General features: G+C 33.1%; 1 protein-coding gene across 1 annotated transcript in view; it reads right to left on the bottom strand.

Annotated features, from left to right (window-relative positions):
- The window catches only part of LOC129803876 (furin-like protease 1), a 155,228-nt gene that overhangs the window by 22,073 nt on the left and 107,627 nt on the right, over positions 1-25,528 (bottom strand). Inside the window, exons 7-10 of the mRNA XM_055850707.1 lie at positions 22,877-23,050; positions 18,402-18,520; positions 11,304-11,470; positions 7,874-7,967 (exon numbers count right to left, since the gene is read on the bottom strand). Of these exons, the coding sequence (XP_055706682.1) occupies positions 7,874-7,967; positions 11,304-11,470; positions 18,402-18,520; positions 22,877-23,050 (554 nt within the window). The remainder of the gene's footprint in view (positions 1-7,873; positions 7,968-11,303; positions 11,471-18,401; positions 18,521-22,876; positions 23,051-25,528) is intronic.

Genomic DNA, 25,528 nt, shown 5'->3' on the forward strand with positions numbered 1-25,528 from the left:
ACTTTTCAGAAGGTATAAATGATATAGAATATGAGGTTTTTTATTGTTTAATCCGGGCAAACGATAGTAAAAATTCATTTTAAATAACCTTTTTATCTTATTCTCCGAGGCAAATATAACCTAATTTTATTTAGAATTTGTTTTTTTATTATTTTAAATGGTAAGTATTGAGCTTTGGAAGTTTTATGGTCACTTGGAAGAAGAAACATCACCAAAATTTTGCATTAAAAACTTTTAAAACATATCACTGAAATAATAAAAAAAAACAACCTGACAAAATGATTATATTATTATACTGGCTCATGGAAGTGACATCTTGATATTTTAATGAATTCATTTTGAATTACACAAAATTTAAATATTATGTATAGACATTACACATTAATGTATAGTTACAATGAAAAATCACGTTAAAAGTTAATAATTTTGTTAAAACTTTCTCAAAAAGATGTTATTTCTTAATTTGACAAAACATTTTCTGTAATTTTATACGGTAGAACATCTTTTTGACAAATCCTTCCTGTTAAGGTAACGAAACTTTTTTTTTCAGAATTGGGGAAATTGGGTCAGAATTACCCTAGGAATTCTGTAAGTGATGTGATCAGTTCACTTGTGTTTTGAATTATTTAATTGTGATATTTTGTTAAAAACAAATAAAAAATATTGATTTTTAACACATTTTCAGATCTATTCTTACACAGAATAAAATATTTTGTAAAATTGTTCGTAAATGTTTGTGAAATCCTATTGCAGACTTACGAAATGCTCGTGAATCGTATAACCCACAAACAAGTTCGTAAAATTTTCTACTTTTTCCACAAACATTGTTCGTAAAATGATCAATTGACGAACATTTTTTGTACTTTTACAAACATATGTTCGTAAACACCCAAAAAATGTTCGTATAATCTTGTCATTTCTTCGTATTTGTTCGTAAATTATTGTTTGTTTGGCAAAAATTTACGAACAAATACGAACAAATGACAAGATTTTACGAACATTTTTTGGGTGTTTACGAACAAATGTTTGTAAAAGTACAAAAAATGTTCGTCAAATGATCATTTTATGAACAATGTTTGTGAAAAAAGTACGAAATTTTACGAACTTGTTTGTGGGTTATACGATTCACGAGCATTTCGTAAATCTGCCATAGTTTTCACAAACATTTACGAACAATTTTACAAAATATTTTATTCTGTGTACAGAGTTTTTTTTAATACATCATACTAATCTTACCAACTTGGTGAATCCATTCACTTTCCTGGTGAATCGATCCATAAAATGATAATTATCAGCCTGAATCAAATTTTTTGTGAAGCAAAATTTCGTTTGATGTCTAATCCTGCCTCGGTCTTCCCTATGTATTTTTTTCGTCAAACATCGCAAGATTGCACGTTTTTTGTACAAAGATCACCAGATTGCAGCTTAATCTCAAAGAATCTCAAAGGAAGACAAATGGTGAAACTAAACTTTCTTTGTGTAATTATTTGAAAAGCAACAATTCCACCGTATCTTCACTGACGTATATTAAATTTCTGATGTCTTTTATTTTATGAGTTCAAAAAAATATTGGAAAACAAAAACTTTTTTAATAAGACCTAAAGACCATAAATACGCTTAAGTCTTTAAAATAATTTTATAATCGATTTTATTGATAGTTCAAATGACAAAATCGTTTTAAAAACAATTTCTTTGTGCTAGGATTTTTATATTGGACGATGAAATTATATATAAAGTTGATTCTGAAGTTCTATCAAAAAGATTTACATATAGCTATATATATATATCTTTTACTAGTACAGAAAATTGCAACCCCCAGAAAACTGGAAACATTCGAAATTTTCCTGCTTGAGGCATCCTCTAACTTTGTCAACTTGTAAAATGAAAATGTTCTCAGAGAAGACTTTGTCATCTAAGCAATGGTAAATATTTGTTCAAATGTTGACCGGAAATATTGAAAGTAACTTTTACATTTTCACCAATATCTCTCTCTCTCTCTGTATCTCTTCCTCCTCAAATATCCCAATTTCATCATTTTCTTGGCCAAAAGGGAGGACATAATATGAGTATATATAATATAAGAATATTGGAAGAGAAAGTGAACGCAAGCAATAAATGCTCTATTACTCCCACTACATAGAAAAAAAATATTTTTCACCCACAAAAATACCAGCAGATAAAAAGAGATAATCAACAATGTCCTTGTGATTACTGAAGTCATTCACTATAAGTTAACATCCCCCATATGTGTCTATTGATTTTTTTTATCGGGTTCCTCTACAATTCTTTCTCTTTGCGCACAATTTTTATTGCATCACTTGTATCAACGGCATATGTTAGATAAACAAATTGATAGGAAATAGAAAAAAAATTGTTAAAGTGATATTTTCTTTTTTTTTCATGGAGTTGGTGGTTTATAGAAATTAACGTAACATGTTGATATAGCTTTAAAAATTGACTTCCCAAATAATTCATATAAACAACTTGTGAAGCCGTGAACTTTCTATGAATTCCCTTAAATATTTTATTTGTATTTAAGATAAATTGTATAATACATAATATACACAATTATATATATACAATAATACTGTTGATGAGGAGATGGCTATTAAAACATCCCTTTAATTTGAAATGTGCCTATACACCGAATCTCTCTGTCGTAATTAATATTTGTATTGTTAATGCCTTAAATGAGTCTCTTGACGAATAGAGAGACAGATCATATTAGTGCGCAAAATTGAGTATAATATATATATATATATATATATATATTATTTAGAGAAGAGGAAGGATTGTTAATTTAGGGAGAAAAGATAAATTCAATATTAATTGCGATACAGGCACCAACCGCCATAAGTTCATTTTTATAAATATTCCATTTTTTTTTCCACTTAATGTCTCTCTTTCCCTTCTACATGTTATTTATTTATAAATTTATCATAAATTTTGGCAACATCAGACACTTGTAATTGCACTTGATGGGAATTCAATTTTCCTTCCCTAACATGTCCATTTCAACTTTTCTCATATCCATCCTTCTCTCCCTACCCTCTTCCCCACATATATTCGCACATAATTTATCCATTTTCTCGCTTATGTCTCTCATTAATTGGATTCTTCTTATCGTCTGTTTTCATTTGTTGTATCTCTGTCTGTTTCACCATATAATACCCTTTGCGCTACTCATCCTTACATCCTCACCCACCTCCCTAAATGTATCATCAATTGAAGGAATTTTCTCTCCGTTTTTACCCACGATTTATCCTATATACACACATTTATTATCAATTATCAGTTTAAGTCACACATTCACATTTTGAGAAATGTGAATGGAATTTCGGTAAAGAGGAATTTCTTTTTTTTTTTGTTCTTTTGGCACATTCTACGGAAGAAAAAATAAAAATTTGATTGCTTTTTTCTATTGTTCGTTTTTTTTTTGACTTTTGATATTTTTCCGATTTTGGTAATATTGACAGTTACTTAAAAAAGAGTTATTTTCTATAGTTAAACACTTTTCGACGATTGTTTTATGAATGAGCTGATTTAAATTGATCGTGAACTTCTCTACTTGGAAATACTAATTTTGCTTTTATTTGAAAATTAGATGGATTTTTCGACCTTATTAAGGCTACAGCCAGCTACAGTAAACTTGGAAACTAATAGCCAAAAATAAGGTTTTACTTATGACAAAGGAAAAATGAAAAAGTTATGAACGATTTTGGAATTTTCAGTTTGATTTAAAGGGGTTTATGATCAGTTTTTGTACTGTTTTAACTGACCATTTTGAATTATTTTCTGATCAATTTATTTGTTTACTGATTAAAATGAAAATTTCTTGATCAAAAATATTTTTACCATAACCAAATACTATGCTTCTCTGATTACTGATAATTTATTGATCAAATAATAAGTCTTTATATATCCAGCGTACTAGCAATTGGTTACGCCCTCTTCGTATGCACTCAAAATGAAAAAAACATAAAAAACATTTAAAAAAAATCAATATTTTCCTGTGAGATTGTTAAATACCTTAGATAAACATAAAATAAGGCTAAAGATAGCAGGTAGAAATCAGGTATAAAAGTTTCTTGAGACATAAATTCTGGACAAAGAAAAGGTAATGACACGCCCGACCCGCCCCTAAAAGTTACGCTCTTTTATTGTATTTACCTAACCACCTGAAACCATTTTTTTCTTGCTGCGTTTGTGGTTCAAACACTGAGAAAGAAAAGAGGGTGCGATTAACATTTTTTCCTCATAAATTTAACACTTTTTAGGTGTAAAAATAAATCAACATTTTTTAATGTTAATTTTACACCTTATTGAGGGTAAAATGAACATGAAAAAGGGTAGCTTTAAACCCTAATACACCTAAAAAGGGTAATATTTACACCGATTTTGGATCAATACTGCAGGGTAAAATTAACATTTCCGGAATATTATTTTAACTTCTTCGGATTTCTCTCAGTGAAGGAGAAAACCGACTTTGTTTTTGAAAGAATAACTGACTTTGAAAGAACAAAGGAAGGTTTTGAGGCTGATAAACAAGTACCAGTAGGGGCATTCTGTAACTATATGAAAATGTTATATGACAAATCTTTATGGTTAAATTCGGAAGCAAATGACCATTACAAGCAGCTGTATGGACCTTTTAATGATTGATATGGAGGCATATTTTTGAATAGTTTTGCCTATTTTACCACATAAAGAAAATCTAAATGTGTCATATGACATTGTCATACTGTTCCAGAATTCTCCTACAGGACTAGAGAAATTAGCACATGACCGACATAAAGAAAAAAACTGATAAGCGAGTCGATGGCAGATGACGCTGATGAAGCAAGTTCACGATGCGTCCTTTACCAATTACGAATTCAAGAGAGCAAATGCGTATCTGGCATTGGAAAAGTTGGAGGACGATGTATTGGGGTATGAAAACTGAGAGAATTGTAAAAAGTCTGAGATGTAATAAAAAAGCAAGAGATATGGATAAATGGTTTTCAAGAAAGATTAATTTGTGGGCGAAAGGGGCGAAATATATAAGCTGGTGCTGTCGGATTTATCCCCTTTGAATTCCAATTTTAGTGCATGTTATAGCTGAACTTTATGAATTTTTAAATAAAAAAAAAACCTTGAACCTTATAAGGAAGATTCGAAATCGAACTACTTGTCCGAATTGCCTTGAATTATCGAAAGCGCAAATGAAAGGTTTCGTGAAATGTTGCAATTCTTTCGAAGATTGTAACTTCATAATACCTCTGCTAGGGACGCTGGAATCTAAATATTGATTTTCGAAATTTCAATGTCGAATATCTCTAAATTCTCATTTTCGATTACCGAATCGATATTATCCACTTACGAAAATTCAACTAACAATCGAATTTTTGATATTCCGAGTTGCAAGCAACTCGAGATACGAAACCTCACCAGTTGCTTGTAAATAATTTCAACAACATATCCACTTACCTAACAAATTTGTCGAAAGAGTCAAGAGAAACCTCGTACAAGTAAAATGATTGACCTGTTTGTGGCCTAAAAGCCTAAATAGGCTCAGACTGATCCTCAAGAACATTTAGCCGATAAAATTTAATAGTAAACGGTTGGGAAAGGGAAATTTATTTAAAGTACATTTAATGGATGATTCTAATCCCTCAGTGTATGACACTTTACTGCCAAATATTACTGAGGATCAGCCTGTGTCTATTTGGGCCCTAATATTAAAAGGGCGTGGTTTATTTTTCAATAGTCTTGTGTCAAGAAACTTCCTACAAAAAATAACTGTTGATAAAGAAGTTGCAAATTATATTTTTCTGTTGACTGTAAAAAGGAACGAAAAGTAATACAGTATACTCTCACTTATCTGTGCATTTGGGACCAACATGTAACTGGATTATAGGATGGACAGACGTCAATCTGTTTGAAATGGAACTATTTTTTTCGGTGAGTTTTAATTTACCAGGGTAAATACACTATCGTTAAAGAGAAAATATCGAGTCAAACAAAAAATGTCAAGAAACTTTTAAAAATTTAACTGACATCTAGATTTTTTTTATTTCATACGGTCGAAGAGTAAATGGATAAATGAGACTCTACTGTAAATTAAAAGATCATAAACCTGAAGGCGTGACTGTTATATTCGAATATGTACTATAGGAAAACAAAAGTACTATTTCCAAGTAAAGTTGTGCTTTAATATTACTTTTACCAATATTCACTGATTTAAGTATGGGCAGTCTAATAAAAAAAAACACCAACTAATTGTTAGACCGCTCAAGAAACTCTAATAAATATCTATTTCTTTAATTATTTGTTTCACAGAAGATAAAAAAAAATTGTTTGACAGTTTACCATTTTGATTTTTCACGCAGAAAAAAATATTTCGTAAAACTGTTCGTAAATGTTTGTGAATTCTTACTGGGGACTTACGAAATGCTGGTAAGGCGTATGATCCATTAAAAAATTCGTAAAAGTCTGTGCTTTTTTACAAACATTATTCGTAAGATGATCACTTGACGAACATTTGTTGTACTTTTATAATCACGTGTTCGTAAATTTTTATCTCACAAAAGTGTACAAACAAAATGTCAAAAATTTACGAATATTTTTTGTGCATTTACGAACATTAGCAAACAAATGTTTGTAAAAGTACAAAAAATGTTCGTCGAGTGATCATCTTACGAGCAATGTTTGTGAAAAAAGTACAAATATTTATGAACTATTTTGGGGATTATACGATTTATGAGCATTTCGTAAGTCCCCAATAGGAATTCACAAACAATTACAGACAATATTCCGATTTTTTTATGTGTAGGGAAAAAACGTCAAAAATGTTATATATTTATCCAAAATCTGTAATATTTCTCAATAGCAGGAAAAGTTTTTTTTACGATTGCGTCATACGAGGGTTAAACCTGCTAAACACGAAAGAATAATACCGTGTTGCTATATCTCGAGTTTCAGTTTAATTTGAAACCCAAAAAACCATGTAAATTTATTCTAACTCTCTTGTATTAAATATAGCTTTGAAAGTGGTATTATTCAATTTTTCTGTGATTCTTTTTCTATCTGTTGGAATTTAAATTCGGTTAAATTTTGACTGCATTGTTTGTTTTTCACCTATATATTATAATAATGTTATTTTAACTTTCGGTTTTTCGGTATAATGCTATTTCATAGAAAAGAGTAATGAAATTATTTCAAATTCCAGAACCATTGTTGAAACAAATATAATATGAAATGCATTTTTTTTTACCCCTAATAAATTCTCTCTCGCCGCAAATATGTGCATCCCAAATAAAACTATTTACAATCATACTCGTTTCTGTTTACAAAAGAAACATTTGATTTAAGTATTTCCGCAAGTATTCGCGCAATACGTGTTCTCAACCTCATTTTCGTTTTTTTTTATCATTTTATATATATTTTTTTAAATCTATTAACATGTAAATTCTCCTTCCCCATTTTTTTTTCTATACACATTGCTATGTCCAACTATGTACATAATTAAAAAATAACCCGCATATACAAGAAGAAAAAATTTGCCCAATAGGTAAAATAAATTATAATACAATCAATAGAAGTTAAAGCCTTATCGAATTTGCATGAATAAATGCATTCGATTTTGTATCACTTAATATTTGACTATTTGGTCTACTAATGGTATTATCTTTAATATTACATTCACAGTTGGTAATATTGTGATTATAGCATAATGCTCTACTCACAATTTTCCTATCTATTCGCTCGGTCTGTGCTGTAACGTCGCGTATTACCTCCGTATTAAATGTATTATCACTTTTGGCGCAATTATTCGTAGAATCTATCGATAGCATGTGGATAAAATAGCTTGAAATGATTAAGAAGAGACACAAACCTAGGCATTTCTTATCTGGCGTGTAACTGAGGCAGGCATGATCAACAACATCACCAGATGCAGTCCGCTGGACATCTACATGACTTTCACCGACCTGCAAACAAATAACCGATAGACAGATAAATTAATGCTCCTCCGCTATATAATATGCATTCTCATGGTTTAAAATCTATTGGCAAACAACAAAACCTGTCCATATAAAATGCACATAATTTACTTCCTCTCTTCACATTTAAGCGCAAAATTGTATCTCCCTTACATCCTCTATACTCTCTATACAAATCAATAAATCCAACTATACACCATCATTAAAAATAGATAAAAAATAATTATGTATGGCACATACATAATAATTGCATTAACCTGTAAATATTCCAATTTGCGGGATTCAGAATAATTTAAAAACCTTTTTGTCTTCTGAAAAATTACATACAGTTTTCATAACAAAGCAGTTGGCACGTTTTTTAGCTCTTTGATATGCTGACCTCTTGATTTAAATGCTATACCCTAAAAGTAGATTCACATAATTTACCTATAAGTAAAGTTTTCTAGAAGTCCTGGGGACTTGGGGAACACCGGGAACACAGTTATAGCTGAGATTCTTTTTTTTTAATATTCCTGGTTTATGAGCGGTTTGAACTGATTTATGAATCACTTGTTCAATCACGGTTCATTACCGATTCATGACCTTTTGCAATCGGTTCAAGATTGTCGGAAATTCCAAGACTTTTTCAATGTACTCAAACATGATACCATTCGGCTGAGGAACAGCTCTCTAGCTCTAGATACTTTTAAATCTTTAATCTTGAAAAACTCTTTTTAGAAATAATTCAATGTATTATCGTATATGAACGATATGTCCGCTAGGTAACCTAAGTTAAACACTCGGACAGACAAACACTCGTGTCACGTGACGTCAAAAAACTCGAAATATCAACATTTCCAAAATTGTACAAATGTATGTTCCTTTAAGGGGTAATGAGTTGCTTAAAATCGAGAAATTATACGGATTAGGAGAATGTTGGCGTGGTTCGCACAGATTGAACCTTCAAACAATGCAAATTTTCTCTTTATTGCAAAGATCTAGTTCGAAGTTCGTCATTTCTTAGCCATAAGATAGATCATTATTAAGCTCATGAAACGAGATAAGAAATGGTTGGTCAGCTCTTTGCAAACAAAAAGAAAATTCGCATCGTTTGAAGGTTCACTCTGTGCGAACCATGCCTACTTTCCCCTAGTGTTCTCTCGGTAGCCAAAAATATTTTATTAGGAAGCTCTTCAATTAAAGGCAAACTTATACGATTTTTTGAAGCCTTAGATACGTTATCAAAAAATTTTTTTATTGAGCAGTGATTTTGTCACTCCCACTTCTTCAGATTCTCGACTTTCCACTCTCTGGGGACCACTTTTCTGAATATATCCTTAAGTTTCAGACGATTTATGAGAAATGACGCCGTGCTGTTTGTCCATTTGTCCGCCTATCAGTCTGATCGTTACATCTAGACGTCAAACCGGCTAAACGGTTAGAGATATAGACTTCGGAAAGTCCTCGTCATGTTCCGAAACCACCAAATAGTTTTGACAGAAATCAACACAAAGAAAAGTCAACTATACAAAATCACATGAGAACAGTCGTATAATTAAAAATTGTTTAGGACAAAGATTTCCCCTTTTCACTTTCAATTGGAATAGTACCATAAAACTTAAGCAGCACACGAAGGCATTCAGCGAATATATGTCATAATAACGGTGTTAGACCTTGAAAAACCGTTATTAGAAATGATTTAGGGTAGTTTCGTATCGGCGCCGGAAAAAATTCCGAACGACAAAAAATCGCAAGCCAAGATCCCGAACACCAAAATCCCGAAAAGCCAAAATCCCGAAAGAGCCAAAATCCCGAATGGGTCAAAATCCCGAAAAGCCAAAATTCCGAAAAGCCAAAATCCCGAAAGCCAAAATCTCAAAAAGCCAAAATCCCGAAAGCTAAAATCTCAAAAGCCAAAATACCAAATGCCAAAATCCCATAATGGACAAAATCCCGAAAGCCTAAACCCCCAATGTTCAAAATCCTGAAAGGGATTAAATCATATTGAGGATAATGTGTCGAATAATTTCCAGAAGAAGACACAGAAAATTTACCTTTGCCTCCAGCAAGAACGAAAGCAATCGTGAGAGTAACTATGACACTTTTAAGAATTCGAGATTTTGACTTTCGTGATTTTGGCTTTCCGGGATTTGGATTTTCGGGATTTTGGTGTTCGGGATTATGACCTTTTCGGGATTTTGACCTTTCCGGGATTTTGGCGTTCGGGATTTTGACCTTTCCGGGATTTTGGCGTTCGGTATTTAGGCTTTTCGGGATTTTGGCGTTCGGTATTTAGGCTTTTTGGGATTTTGACTGAGTTTTCGGGATTTTGGTCCATCCGGGATTTTGGCTTCTCGTGATTTTAGCTTTCGGCATTGTGACCCATTCGGGATTTTGGCTTTCGGGATTTTGACCTTGTCAGAATTTTGGCCATTCAGGATTTAGGCGTTCGGAATTTTGGCCGTTTAGCTCTATTATTATTATTAACCGTTTGGTTCTATTTACGACCAGACGAAAAAGCAGTACAACATATTTTTTTCAGAAAGTAATTGAACTTGTTTTATCTATAATCGGAAATCTAATACGGTTAACCATTTCAGGGTTTAAGAGATTATTTTGAACAAAATAATGTTTTGAACCTGTGTTTTTCACTTTACCTAAATTATTTTAAGAAATCCAAAACTTTTTCGATAATATTTAAAAACGTATCCGAACTTGAAGATCCATTTTACTATTTTGGATATTCTCAATTATTTCTGCTTAAACAAGTTTTGAAAAGCTTTGTCGATCCGAGGTGATGTGATGCTTTTACAGTTTGATAAAGAGGATATTTCAAGCACAATCACTTACGAAAATAAAGTCAGTGAAAACTTTCAAAATGAATTGACTCATTTAGAAAGTTATTCCACTAAAAGGATATTATCTAAGAATTTCGTGCATAATTTAATTGAGCTTTATCAAAGTCTTCTTCTTCTAAAGTTAAACAAAAAAATCTTTTGCTTCAAATTTTCTTTCTAAAATTCATGTGAAAGAATGATTAACTAAAATATATTGATTGACGTGTTTTTTAAGTCTTTAAAAATATTCAATTCCTGCAATTATAAATTCTTAACTAATAAAATAATAATAATAGGTTGAACAATTGAAATTTGATTGCAGCGTCTCATTCAAACTTCAAAATGGCATAAATTGAAAAAAAGAGAAAAGAAGTTCTGCTGTGAAAAGTTTTCAAATACTTTTTTCCACTTAAATTTTTCAACAAACACTAACACTTGCTAAATCGAAAAGAATCTGTAATTTTGCAATATACAGTGCTAATGGATGGGGTTCAAATAAATAATTTACCTGATGAGTTTCCCTCCACTGTCCACTGGCGCGTTCACCCTCGAATTCCAGTGAATTGTGGTCTAAATCTGGCCCCATCTGTCCGGGCTTCCCAAAACGGGGTGGATCATTTGGTTGGGGTGGAATTGCTGTACCGTAGAACAATAAACGCCAATCCGTAATTTGTGCTGCAATGTTGAAGAGAATACAATATTGATATGCAATACTGATGGGTTTTTTTTTTGGGGAGACATCTATATACCATAAGATTTATAAAAATTAGGCTCTAAATCATTAAAACGAAATCATTAAAGTCTACATTGAGCCTCATTCGGTACGGACCTGTTTTTTTTCCATGATACTTCTTTCATACGTGCATTCATTAACATTTTCTGCAAATCCAGCTATTTTCTTTTCACAAACAATTAAGCAATTTTCGTGGTTAATTTCCATGTCAAATTGTAAATGCCATATATTATATTTTTTTATTCTTTGACATTTCAACTGCAGATGCAATAGAATAATTTTGTAATATTCAATACACGTGTACGCAAACTACAAACGTGCTTTATTAACCTTTCATTGGATTCAATAACCGAATATAATTGAATTAGAATGCAATAAATTTATTTATTGCATTTTAACGGATGAATAGGCAGTGTTTGGTGCAAAAGTGTCCAAATAAACGCAAGCCCACTTCATTTCTGATCCCCAGTAAAGTTAATTAGCTTTAGAATCTCCAATCAGTAGTCCCTTCTATGCTAGTTTTGTATTTATAAAATATATCCATGCACAATGTAATCTCATCAATGGCAGATGGTCGTCGATTGTGAATTTTAATTACAATTTTCCCGCAGAATTCGTGCGTATATAACATTAATTATATTTACAAGAATATCCAATTAATTCAATTTCCCATTCTATATAGCGCAAGAAGTATCATGTTGCCGTACCGCATATTTAAGACAACAGTGGCACATTTTTTTTTGCTCGCTTAACTCTTTTGAATCTCCCAGGACACTAACAGTACCCAAAGAAAATGATAGATATTCTGGGAAAAACATTTTTTAACTATACTTAAAATCGTTAAAAATCCGATTTTTATGGATGATTACAAAATAATAAGGATATCCAAAGGTATGATAACTCTTACTGGAGTTTGAAAACTAAGATATCAAAAATTGTGAAATTGACTCCATGAATGTCAAACGGACTTCAAACCTAGCGGTTAGCCTTATAGCTTTTGACAAAATTTTTACTTATTGTATATTTATTGGGTAAAATCACTTCAACTGCTTCTTTTTCAGAAAATCCAGACCTTCGGGAACTGAGCTAAACCCTTAGTCTGAAGAGAGCTCTAGTTAAAAAAAAATCGTCGAAAGAAATCGACATCAAATACCTCAAAGCTCCTTATAAAACCATCATTTGAACTGTTCGAAATTTTTAAATTTAAAAGGTTTGAAGTTGAAATAGAGAGCTAAAAGAGCTTTTTTCAACTTGCTTAATGTAATTTTTCTATTAAAACCGGAAAATTGTTGAAAACCGGTTCTACGAGCGCAGTTACAGACATACTTTTTCTGAAGTCCGTTTCCATTTCTTCAACAACAGCTATTTGGGATTAGTTCAACGACTGGTTTTTAGTAAACACGATAAAAAAATAACAATATCTAACATAAAAGTTAGTCACAAAGTTATATGTACAGTAATCAGGGCAGAAAACACTGATTGTCAAATTTTCACTTTCACCGTAAAATTCCAACCGTTTTTTTTTTAGCTGCATTTTTTCATAATAACAGATTTGTGCTACTTTTGCGATTAACTTTTTTTTCCTTGTAACTTTAACACTTTTTAGGTGTAAAAATATATCAAAATTTTTTAATGTAAATTTTACACCTTTTTAAGTGTAAAATTAACATGAAAAAGGGTAACTTTATCACCTAATACACCTAAAAAGCATAATATTTACACCGATTTCGGATCAACAATGCAGGGTAAAATTAACATTTCCGGAATGTTATTTTAACTTTTTCGGATTTCTCTGTGTATGATTCAAATCATATTCATATGATAATTTTTTGAACATTCCTGCTTCCGTATATAACCAGCCTCTAAAGTGGGGTCCGATTGGTCGGCCGTAGCTTGCAATTTTGATAGTTTTGATAGACTTCACGAATTGTAATTAATTGATATTTTTAGTGCTACTTTAATATCCTTTAAAATTGTGCTATATTCAAAAATTTGTATAACCGTTTTCAAAATATCGTACTTCGAAAATTATATTACTGAAATTTTTGTTATTTCTTTTGGCTTTTTACTTAGTTTTCTAGATTTTACTTAATTTTCTATAAATTTTTATTGAGCCAACAAATCCAATTTTAGAGTGATAGTACACACAGTTGCTATAACGCTTACAATCCTATCATTGACGTCATTCAAGATTCAGACACTATCATTCAAGAGTTGCAATAAAATTTTGATAAAGGTTAAAAATGTGTGACGACTAAACTGTACAATTCATACGTGTTCACTTCTATTTTCTTATTGGTTTTTTTCTTAATTAAGAAACATAATTATTGGGAATTTGTTCGAGAATCATAAACAGCCTTCAGACTAAAGGTTTAGCCCAATTTCCGAAGGTCTCAAAATCCTAAATAAAAAAAATTCAACTATTTTTTCAGAATCTAATGGATCATTTACCCTTAATATCCAATTCTTGGTTGAAATTTATAGAAGTTAACTCTTTCGCGTCTTTAGGGTAATGTCATGACTCGGGGAAAAAAGTTTTTTTTGTGTATTTACATTAATTGAAATCTATCTGTTCGTGCACGACATCATAATAGAAGGATGTAAGATTCTTGGCTCATTTTCTCAAGACTCCAGTTAGATTTCAATTAATGTAAATAGCCAAAAAGAAACTTTTTTCCCCGGGTCATATATGACCCTAAAGACGCGAAAGAGTTAAGTCATATGGATGAGTCTTACATTCAAAGTCCGTATAATTTTGAGGAAAAATAATAAAGCGTTCGCAGTGTGCGATAACAATCTGACGATCAATGTATTTCTGAACTAATGTTGAAATTTTAATTTGCTAAAAAAAACTTTTTCCATTTATCACCTTTGATTATTTGCACAGTATTCAGAGAAAAACAAATTTGAATGTGTCACTGTTACTCTCACCAAGCTACATGCATTTTTAATCACCTATCAAATTAAAACCAAATTTTTGGCTGAAAAAAAAACGTAATGTATACAACTGTCAAACAAATGAGACTATTAAAATGGCTGCAAAATGGCTGGAAAATAAAATGAGAAAAAAAAATTAAAAGTAATATGTAGGAGAATTTGGGTCAAAATGTGACAAGTTGAAAAGTTAAAAATGCAATATTTTCCGTGATAAAACGGGCCAAGACTTAAACTTTTTACCACTTAAATAGCCATCATGAATATTCCTAAAGTCCAAATGATTTGAGAAAATCGAGCAAGAAATATGGAAAAATTTGAAGGAAAGAAATTTAAATAAAATCTCATTTTCTTTTCTTTTAGAAGAGATAACAATTGTGGAAAACGTGTTTTCTGTATTTCCACAAGAATTTGAATTTGCTTAGTTTGAATTCATCTCTGCATTATGGAGGACAAAGTGGCAAGAATCTGCACTAATTAATGGTGCTATTCTAAAACTGAACATGCTTTTTCAGAACTTTACTGTTCTCAAGTGTTTATATTTATTCCCGTCATGACCGTTTAATGATTTTAAAACACGGCGAAGACTTCAGGAAAACATCCTACATAGACACTTGAGAACAATAAAGTGCTAAAAAGAACATGATCCTTTTCCATTTGAATAGCACCATAAAAGTGACATTTCTACCCGATTCGTCTCCAGTTCGCCTTTTCTACTTGTTCTAAATCAGCGAACAGGTTTTTTTTTCGACAAAAAGAAAACTTTTTGGAAAATAGCATGAAAAGTTCACTTCAATGGTTATTTCTTTGATTTGCGAAAGTCCGAAAGAAAACAAATTAAACGGTTACAAATTACTCTATGCCTGTCAATGTTAGCATCATAACTTTTGACAATCTACAGAAAATTACTTTTAAAAATGGTTCGAAAAGCACATTGTTCTTGAAGACACTTAAATGGTCTTCTTGGAAATCCAATGGAGTTTCTACAAATTACGAAATGTAATTTTTGTGTCAAAAACGGAAAATCGTTTAAAACAAATTTGGTAAAAACAATCTTAAAGGCATTTTCACGAATTTCTTCTCAACTCCAATTTTTGACAGAATTGCTGAAAACTGGATTTTGGAAAAAGCGCGTTTGAGACAGCTTTTATAAAACCTGTTTTGATTTGATGAGATTCAATCAGCGTGTGAAGTAGTAAGCGAGTGAACCTTAAATGTTAGGCAGATCGGCTGATCAGCGCCGATCAATCGTCATAATTAACTGTTCGGCCTCGATCAATCGCTCTGATTGACTGTTCGGCGTTGATGAATCGCTCTAATCGACTGATCGGCGTTAATCAATCGCTCTATTCGACTAATCGGTACCGATCGTGCCGATTAATCGCCATATTCGACTTTTCGGCCGCGATCAATCGCTCTGATTGATTGCTCAGCGTCGAAATCGCTCTACTTGTAGACTAGCGTCAAATAATCGCTCTATTCGACTAATCGGTGCCGATCAATCGCTCTGATCAACTGCTCGGCTCTGAGCAATCAATCTGATTGACTGCTCAGCATCGATCAATCGCTCTACTCGCAGACCAGCGTCAATCAATCGCTCTATTCGACTAATCGGTGCCGATCAATCGCTCTGATCAACTGCTCGGCGCCGATGAGTCACTCTAATCGTCGAAGATCAATCGCTTTAATCGGTGTCGATCAATCGTTCTACCCGGTTGACCAGCGTCAACCAATCGCTCTATTTGACTAATCGGTACCGATCGTACCGATCAATCGCCATAATCGACTTTTCGGCCGCGATCAATCGCTCTGATTGACTGCTCAGCGCCGAAATCGCTCTACTTGCAGACTAGCGTCAACCAATCGCTATATTCGACTAATCGATGCCAAACAGTCGCTCTGATCAACTGCTCGGTTCCGATGAGTCACTCTAATTGACGACGATCAATCGCTTTAATCGGTGTCGATCAATCGCTGTGTTCAGCTGATCAACGTCGATTATTCGCTCTAATCAACGATTAGATTCTCTAATCTCCTGATCGATAGCCAAAGTAAATCTTTAGAGACAGATCTGCTCAGTTCCTTGATACAATTTTATTAGAACAGTTAAATTATCTTCAAGACTTTGTTGATACAAGTCCCTGAGATTTTGTCACATTTTGGCGCCATATGCTCCTTCTAATATAACACTCTAAAGACATCTAACTAGTATTCTTACATGGTGCAAACTGCAAACCAACATAAGAATATTTTTCATTCAGGATTAGAAAATAAAATTGAAAAAGCAATATTTTGGTGTGCATTCTTGCATAAGGGATCTTTTCCTTCTCACGGTGTTTGAATAAAACTGGGATAAGCTTTTTTTTCACCAGGAATAGTGTCTGGTGTGCAATTCATGAGATGGATTTTGAGAAAAGAACTACGCGAAAAGAAAAAAAAACGGAAATGCACACAAAAATATTCTTAAACTTGACGTCGAATATAAAAGAAGATGTGGAAGATTTTGGGAGGTAAAACTCAAAGGGGGACGTGAGGAGTGCAACATAAAAAAAATAATAAAAAAAAGAAAATATTTGGGGTAGCATTGGGTGGAATGCAATAATAGGGAAAAACGCAAAACGAACACTATAGCTTCTTCATAAATCTGTGATGTATTACAATATGTGTTAGTGTGTACCCTTTCCATTTCGTTGCACGGATGATGATGCATCCATATAATGTGGTCGCATCGCGGAAGACGAAGGAGCGCCTCCGGAAGAGCTCTGTGGTGGTTGACGCTGTTGTGATCCAGCTGCTACAAAGTCTGGATCTGGGAAAAATATAATTTTCGAATTTTCCCGTGATGGTTTTCCACTACCACCACCACCACTGTTGTATCCGTTTGAGATGCCAGATTGGTATGGAGTATACTTGGGTGTAACATTGGGGCCGGTATATGGATGGAGTTCCGGATAAATTTTCTGTACTTTCTGGTACTTTTGAAAGACATTGGGTATCCTTGGATGTACCGTGGGTATCAGTTCAATCAATGATGAATTGCCAAACAAATTCTCTTTGACTTGTTTAGGTGCCTTAACAGCCACTTTCTCTTGAATCGTCGACAATTGACCATGCATCTTTTCACCCTTTTTGGCCAACACATTGCCCGGTTGCATTTGGATTTGTTGATGCAATTTGGGTCTCTGTGTTGTCTGTTGGCGACCACTTAGAGTATATCCCCCAAAATCTGGCTTCTTTGTCTCTTTGCGTCGACCAAAGAGCGCGGTAAAATTGGGTCGTGGCGTTGTTGTACGATTATTTTTGCCACCGCCACCCTTTCCGGCATTTTTTGATCCTTTGCCATTCTTTCGCGTACCCGCGCTGGCCACGTTCCCACCACCACCACCTGGTTGCTTCCGGTTGTTATTTTTATTGCCACCACTTTGTCTCGATACACCATTAATGGGCGGATAATTATTGAGAGATATTGGGGATTGCTGTGAAGGTCGTACTGATATTGGGTCATTTTTATCTATTGGGGTTTTCGTGCCGTAAAATATTAGTGACCATCCTTTGAGAGCAGCATGACCTGAGTTTTTTTTTTTTGATTAGCATGTGATATACAGAGAAATATATTAATTGGGTTAATTGCTTCCAATCCAATATCTACACACACCATATGAATTAATTAACTCTTATTGCTTTTCACACATTATTATTAAGGAATAGTAACCAAGAAAAAAATAAAAGATTAGAACACATTTCATTTTCACATAATTTCCCTTTTCTTAACATATTTATTACAAAAGAAAATTAATATGTTTTGATTTTTGTATCTGAAATAATTCATGATAGTATTTTTTGATACATTGATGATATGATGTAAAAATATTCCCGTATTTGGTATAAGAAGGACATATAAATTGAACATCACATTGAATTTGCAACATCAAAACTTACCCATAAATCTTCCTTCATTTCGTATTTCGAGCTGCCAATTTCCATGTGGAGCCTCACCCCATGTATGAACTGACATAAATGGCCATAATGTAAATCCTGCCCGAGAGACATCGTGAACTCTGACAAAAGGTAGAAAAGCATATTGTTAGAAATTCACTTCCAATGCAAAACATATGGACAAAATATTTTGTATAGCGAAAATTCTTCAAGAGAGAAGACATTCTTGCCATTCATATTCCCCAATCCCTAGATACACAACTGATAGAGACTGTATCGGAAATCACTAAAACAGGAAAGACAATTAATAACACTACGTGATTAATTGTTCAGATCATCTAAAATAGTCTCAATAAATTATTATTCTATTTATTTTATTAACATAAACCGTTCTTGAGATTTGGCTGAAATTTGGAAACATTGTAGGTAGATTATGCTGTTTATTATTCGATAAATTCAAAGTTCAATTATAGTTGAATTTATATTTTTTTAGAAGAGTTATATAGAAAAGGTAGCAAATTTTGGCCAGCTTGTAATTTCGTCCATTTCTTTTGTTCCCCAAATTTCTATGAATTTTTAGTTTCTACAGTTCTAGTGTGAAAACAACTGAATTTTCTTGGAGAAGATAAAACATTTAACTCGACGCTTTGTCTCAAAGCTCCCCGATTTGGGGCAGTATGGGACGCAAAAGGCGATGTTTGGGACGCGTTTATCCTCGCATAATTTGCATTATTGAAGCATGATAATTAATTTCAAATATCACATTTAAAAAAATTCTAACAGAAAAATAAAAATTTTTAATCATATATTTCATACTTAGAAATTAATATCAATCTTATTTGTACAGTAGAGTCATTCATTGTCAATCAGTTATTAAAGTATTTTCTTCTTTTTTTTATCTTAGCTTTTGTTGCTTTTCAATTCTAAATAATGGGATCATCATCATCAAATTCCCCAGACAGTAGATTCTCTTGACACTTTTAGTTTTGAACTTATGGGCAGATTCCTGTTTGATTTTATGACAACTGCATGGTACCTGTTTGTCCTTATTTTAGAGGATATTTCTCGAAGATTAGTTTTTTAACGGGATTGGACAAAAATCGAATATCCACAGGAGAAAAAATTAATGATTCCCAAGACATAGATGGTTTAATTCTTTCTGTAGACAACTGCTCAACTGGTAAAGTTTGCACAAGAGGGAGATTTCTAGTAGAAATTGGGAAGTGACCTACATATAAGTGACCAACGTGCATATGTACAGTCCTGAAATATATAACCAATGAAGGGATTTTCCATCGTTTTCATCCCGGAGGTTGGAATCGACACTAAGACGGCGATGGCCGCATGGGGGGCGGGGGAAGAAAATAGAGATGACAATAAAATTTAAAAAAAAAAAATAAATTGGGAAGTACTTTCCATTTTGACTGTAACGATTTGCGCGCCACCTACAATCTTGTCGAAAATCAATGTCCCATTAATCCAAACATATCATCTAGACATCAAAAATAGGAGAGACTGGGGCAAAAAGTCACAAATCGAAAAATTCAAAATTCAATATCTTCCAAGGTAAAAAGAGATAGCGGCTCAAATTTTTTCTATAGATAGCCTCCATAGACCTTCTTCAATGTCGTAAGTTTCTTAGAATTCGAACAAGGAATTTAGAAAATAAGAAAATATCGAAATTTTTAGCCCTATTTTTGAAATATTTTACTTGCAGAAAATAACAATTATTACCTACTTATTTTCGAAAATTGATGCACTGGTGAATATTTTCTAAATAATTTGGATTTTTTGAATACAAATCCGCATTTTAGAATTTCACAAAAGTTCTTTTCTTCAGAAATCTTTTTATTAAAAATGGCCACTTGGGGTAAAAAGTAACAAAGGGTATAGAGCAAAAAGTAACAAAAAAGCGAAGCAATTTCTGATGTCTCACGGCGAAAAGAAACGTAATTATCATATTTCACCGCTTGTTGTTTGCATTGGTCAAACGATTTGCAGTCTTTTGTGTGTTTTTTTTCTAAAATAACTTGAAAAGCGCTTTTCTCGTTTTCTCACTTTTCTCGTAGAGAAAACGGTGTTTTACAAAGGTGTAGATGAACAAATTTGCTATGAAAATATGTCCTCTAGGTATTTTTTCAAATTTACGGAAGCCCGTAATGAAGCGAATCAAAATATGATAATACGCAATGTCTGGTACTATTTGCCCCAGCATTTTTGAGAATAGTCACAAAATTACCTTTTAGAAATTGGCTCGATAAACGTATTTCCATACAAAATAGAGGAAAATTACTTTCACAAAGTTGCAGAGCGGTAAATTTCCTATAAAACTGCGCTAATTATAAATTTTTGAAGCGCTCGAGTAGCTTGTAAAAAATTAAAATATCCTTTTTGTGACTTTTTGCCCCAGTCTCCCCTATACTATTTTTTAATCAATTTTTGAAAAATTGCTCATAGAATCTAAACAATAAAACTGAGGATGTCCATTCTATTAGTCAAGATACAACTTAATGTTTCCTACGATTGTGTAATGGTTAAATCCCATTTATTTCAATAATTAATGAAAAATAACCTCGTCCCGCACTACCCCTGTCCCAAACCTCTTCGTACTCCCCTATTTACAAAAAGCTCGTAAATCGTTTAATCCACTAAAAAGTTTGTAATCGTTTGTAATTTTTTCAAAGATATTATTCGTAAGATGATTATTTAACGAGCATTTCTTCTTTTTCTACAAATCTTTGTTCGTAAAAGTTCGTAAACACACAAAAAATATTTCTAAAATTTTATTATTGGACCGTAAAATTTTATGAAATATTTTTGTACGAACAAATGTTTGTAAAAGATAGAAAAATGCTTGTTAAGTATTATTGCTACAAATAAAGTTTGTGAAATACAAACTTTTACGAACTTTTTTGTGAGATTTACAAATTACGAGAATTTGGTAAGTCCTTAGTAGGAATTCACAAACCTTCGAAGTATTCGAGATCGAAATTTCGAAAATCGATTTTTTGATTAATTGGACTTTTGATTAAATCGGATTAAGTTGGAGTGTCACAAGGATTGTAGTACTCCACGAGAGCTTTACAAAACACCAAAACGCTTCAAATTCTGATAACCAGAGATTTGTCCATTTTAAAATTAAATTTTTGACCCCTTCAAAGATCGGGTCAAGGTGGTTGGAGGTACTTAGGTTTCTTTTAATCGAAAGGTTTCAGGTCCAGCCGTAACATACTAAAACTTGAGATCGATCGATGCCATAGGGGCTGAGTTATTGAGAAAAGAAAATTTGGTAATGTCCCAAAATGGCGCTGTAGGGAGATTGAACTGACATCATCAATTTCTAGTCACCTATCAACATTTAACCTTTGCCGAAAACCGCTTGTCGATATCTCTCCGTTCTCTCTCCAGAAGTGCTTATATGACGGACGGACGGAACGGTTACGAAAAATCGATTCGTACGATTTGAGTACGATCTGACGAGGTTGGACTTCTCCTTTTATTAGCTGAGATTGTAAAGAATCTCAGCTAATAAAATACGAACATACATTTTTCTAGTGTATAGAGGCCATAAGCCATTAATGAAAATCTTCGTATATCCACTAAGATAATTCTGAATGTTAATATTACAGTTAGAAAAACATTATTTAACAAACGAAAAATTACAGTGAGAAAAACATAAATTTTACTAACGTGAAAAACCGTCTTTCTTACCTTAAAGTATCTGCAAATTGTGAAAAAGTTTCGTCAAAATGATGCATTTTGACGGAATTAAAGTTATAACATCGTAAAATTTGCTTTATTACATGAACAAGTATTTCATTTGATTTATTCTTTGTTCCACAAAAAAAATTCCTAGAAAGATTGACTTTTACCAATTATACGGATATTACATGTTTAATAATTTCCGACACAGTCTTTAATCCCTTCCAACAAACCACCCACACCAACGGAAAAATCTTTAGTCAGAAAAGTTTAGCTTCAAGATGTATCATTGAATAAATAGCAATGGAAAAGTTTTCTAACAAAATTTAAAGAGTATATTGTACACACCAAAAAAAAAAGCACGACGAATAACTTGACTTAGTAATGCTAAAAGTTTCCCACTGAACAAGTCTCGGTCCCGACACATTATAAACTTTTCACTACTATCATTTCTTAACCACCAAGGTGGGGAATTGTAATTTCCCCAAAGAAGGTTTCACGTGCGGTAATGTCTTTTTCGAGTAGTGCTGCAATAAAACTTAAACTAATAATCCCTCATCCCAAAACTATTCCAATAAAACAACATGCTATGCAGTATTTATGGATTATTGTATAGGATTAGACGTAAAATATCAGAACGGAATCCTATATGGCATGTATATGAGATATATTCAAACATTATTAATATTAAGAGGCCAATTAATCTATGATTATGTTCAGTTGAATAAGACAATAGTTTAGAAATTCCCAGACACCATTATAATATTGTCGCATACCTCGACGTTAGAAGGGTAACTCTGGTTCCAGCCGGAGATGTCAAGTAGATTTGTATGTCTCCCCGCCGCTGGGATGTTAATGTTATCTTAGCTTGGACGTGTTCCAAATAGTTAACACCCATACAATGCTCCACCGTGAGGGTGAGTGTTATTTGGCCCTTGGGTGGAATAACTCTGAAAAATTCAAATTCAAATAGTTTTTTTTTCATTATCACAAAGGTTGTTTTTTCTTTATGTCATCTCCACTCTTTTGTTCTAACACTGTGAAAATAAATTTGTGCTATATTCAACTTAATTCATCATGGAAAAATAAATCAGTAGTGATAAGCTGAGAAAGTATACAATAGCTGCGATTCTTTAGGAGTAACTTAAAAATTATTGCAATTCTATAAATCTGTAATTCGATTCTAAGTTAAATTTTGAAGGAAAAGAATTGCATTGAGATAATTTTATCCATATCGATTATCGAAATCTGTTTCAAAATTAAGCAATTTTTGGGCCCCGAAAAAGTGTATATGTTACGAAGCCCAATTTTTTGCACTTATAAGAATTGAGAAAAAAGAACGAAAATTAAATTAAGATGAGAGTTATGGACATTAGATATTCAATTTTTTGAGGATTCATATCTCAGATCAACGGAGTCACAGAGTGCAATGTGATTTATTGACCTTGACTTTATAGAACCTTTTAGATACACCTTGAAGTCAAGGTGGAAGTTCGGTCTATTTTTCTGTTCTTCAATTAATTTTCTTCAACCAACGTTTCGATCCTGAATGGGATCTTCTTCAGGGCATCAAAAATCTGGGAGAACATTTATCAAACAATTATTGGGCGCACTACTTTTCACCAATTCATATTTACACTCAAGAGGAATTGGTGAAAAGTAATGCTCCCAATAATTGTTTGATAATTGTTTTCCCAAATTTTTGATACCCTGAAGAAGATCGCATCCAGGATCGAACCGTTGGCTGAAGAAAATAAATTGAAGAACAGACAAATAGACCGAACTCTCACCTTCACTTGCCTTAAATATCTATATACGGGCTTCAGACTTAAGGTTTAGCCATATGGCTTAACTGCTTGGAAAAAATTAACTTAGGATTGGATTATCAAAGATAAATGACTTATTAAGTTCTCAAAAACCAATAAAATTGCTCGCTATTTAATATTTTGAAACCTTCGGGAACTAGGCTTAACGTCTAGTCTGAAGACCGTAATACGATCGACAACCGGAAGTGAACCTTTAAATTTCACAAATTGTAACTCATAAACAATTAGAGTGGTTTGAATTCGCAGTTACCCAGTTCCCTGACAAAATGTATGGGTTTCACGGGATCCCTGAAAAATTATTTATGTTCTTCGGATTCGTTGAAAAAATATGAGTTCCCCGGGATCCCTGAAAAATATAGATTCTCCGGGATCCCTAAAAAAAAATATGGATTCCATGTGTTCCCTAAAAAAATGTTAAGGTTCCTCGAAAACCATGTATAGGTTCCTCGAGTTCCCTGGAAAAATATATGGGTTGCTCAGAAACTCTGAAAAATATATAGGTTTTCCCCAGATTCTTTGAAAATAATGTGAGTTCCTCGGGTTCCTTGAAAACAAGGGGTAACCACCCTTTCCCATTTTTTCTGACAAGGGTTTCTGGTTTCTCGGGTTTCGCGATGCAGAAATTGGGTTTCTCGGGTTTCGCGATGCAATTCTTGGGTTTCTCGGGTTTCGCAATGAAATTTTTGGGTTTATCAGGTTTCGCGATGCAATTCTTGGGTTTCTCGGGTTTCGCAATGAAATTTTTGGGTTTCTCAGGTTTCGCGATGCAATTCTTGGGTTTCTCGGGTTTTGCAATGAAATTTTTGGGTTTCTCAGGTTTCGCGATGCAATTCTTGGGTTTCTCGGGTTTCGCAATGAAATTCTTAGGTTTCTCGGGTTTCGCGATGCAATTTTTGGGTTTCTCGGGTTTCGCGATGCAATTTTTGGGTTTCTCGGGTTTCGCGATGCAATTCTTGGGTTTATCGGGTTTCGCGATGCAATTCTTGGGTTTCTCGGGTTTCGCGATGCAATTCTTAGGTTTCTCGGGTTTCGCGATGCAATTTTTGGGTTTCTCGGGTTTCGCGATGCAATTTTTGGGTTTCTCGGGTTTCGCGATGCAATTTTTGGATTTCTCGGGTTTCGCGATGCAATTCTTGGGTTTCTCGGGTTTCACGATGCAATTCTTGGGTTTCTCGGGTTTCGCGATGCAATTCTTGGGTTTCTCGGGTTTCGCGATGCAATTTTTGGGTTTCTCGGGTTTCGCGATGCAATTTTTGGGTCGAGTCGAGTTCCTTCGAATTAGTTATACCTCTTGGAACCTCAACAAGATCGGAAATGCAAATTTCGAAATATTCAATATCGAAATTTCTAGAACTGTATTACTTAATAGGGGGATGATCTCCTTCCGGGTGCGTCAGAGATGCTGATCCTTTTAGAGACCAAACAATAATGATTTTTCGCCAATGCTTTCGACGCTACAGTGCGCCTTCTTCTTCAGTGGTTAAAAGGTGGGAACATTTTTAATTTAAAGAGACTTCCATACAATTTCTTTGTTATAATTTGACTCACTCAAAACCGTGATTCTTTGTCTCTAAAATTTGTCTTTAGGTGAGTGTAGAAAGA

Source organism: Phlebotomus papatasi, chromosome 1 (assembly GCF_024763615.1).
Source record: "Phlebotomus papatasi isolate M1 chromosome 1, Ppap_2.1, whole genome shotgun sequence".
Lineage (NCBI taxonomy): Eukaryota > Metazoa > Arthropoda > Insecta > Diptera > Psychodidae > Phlebotomus > Phlebotomus papatasi.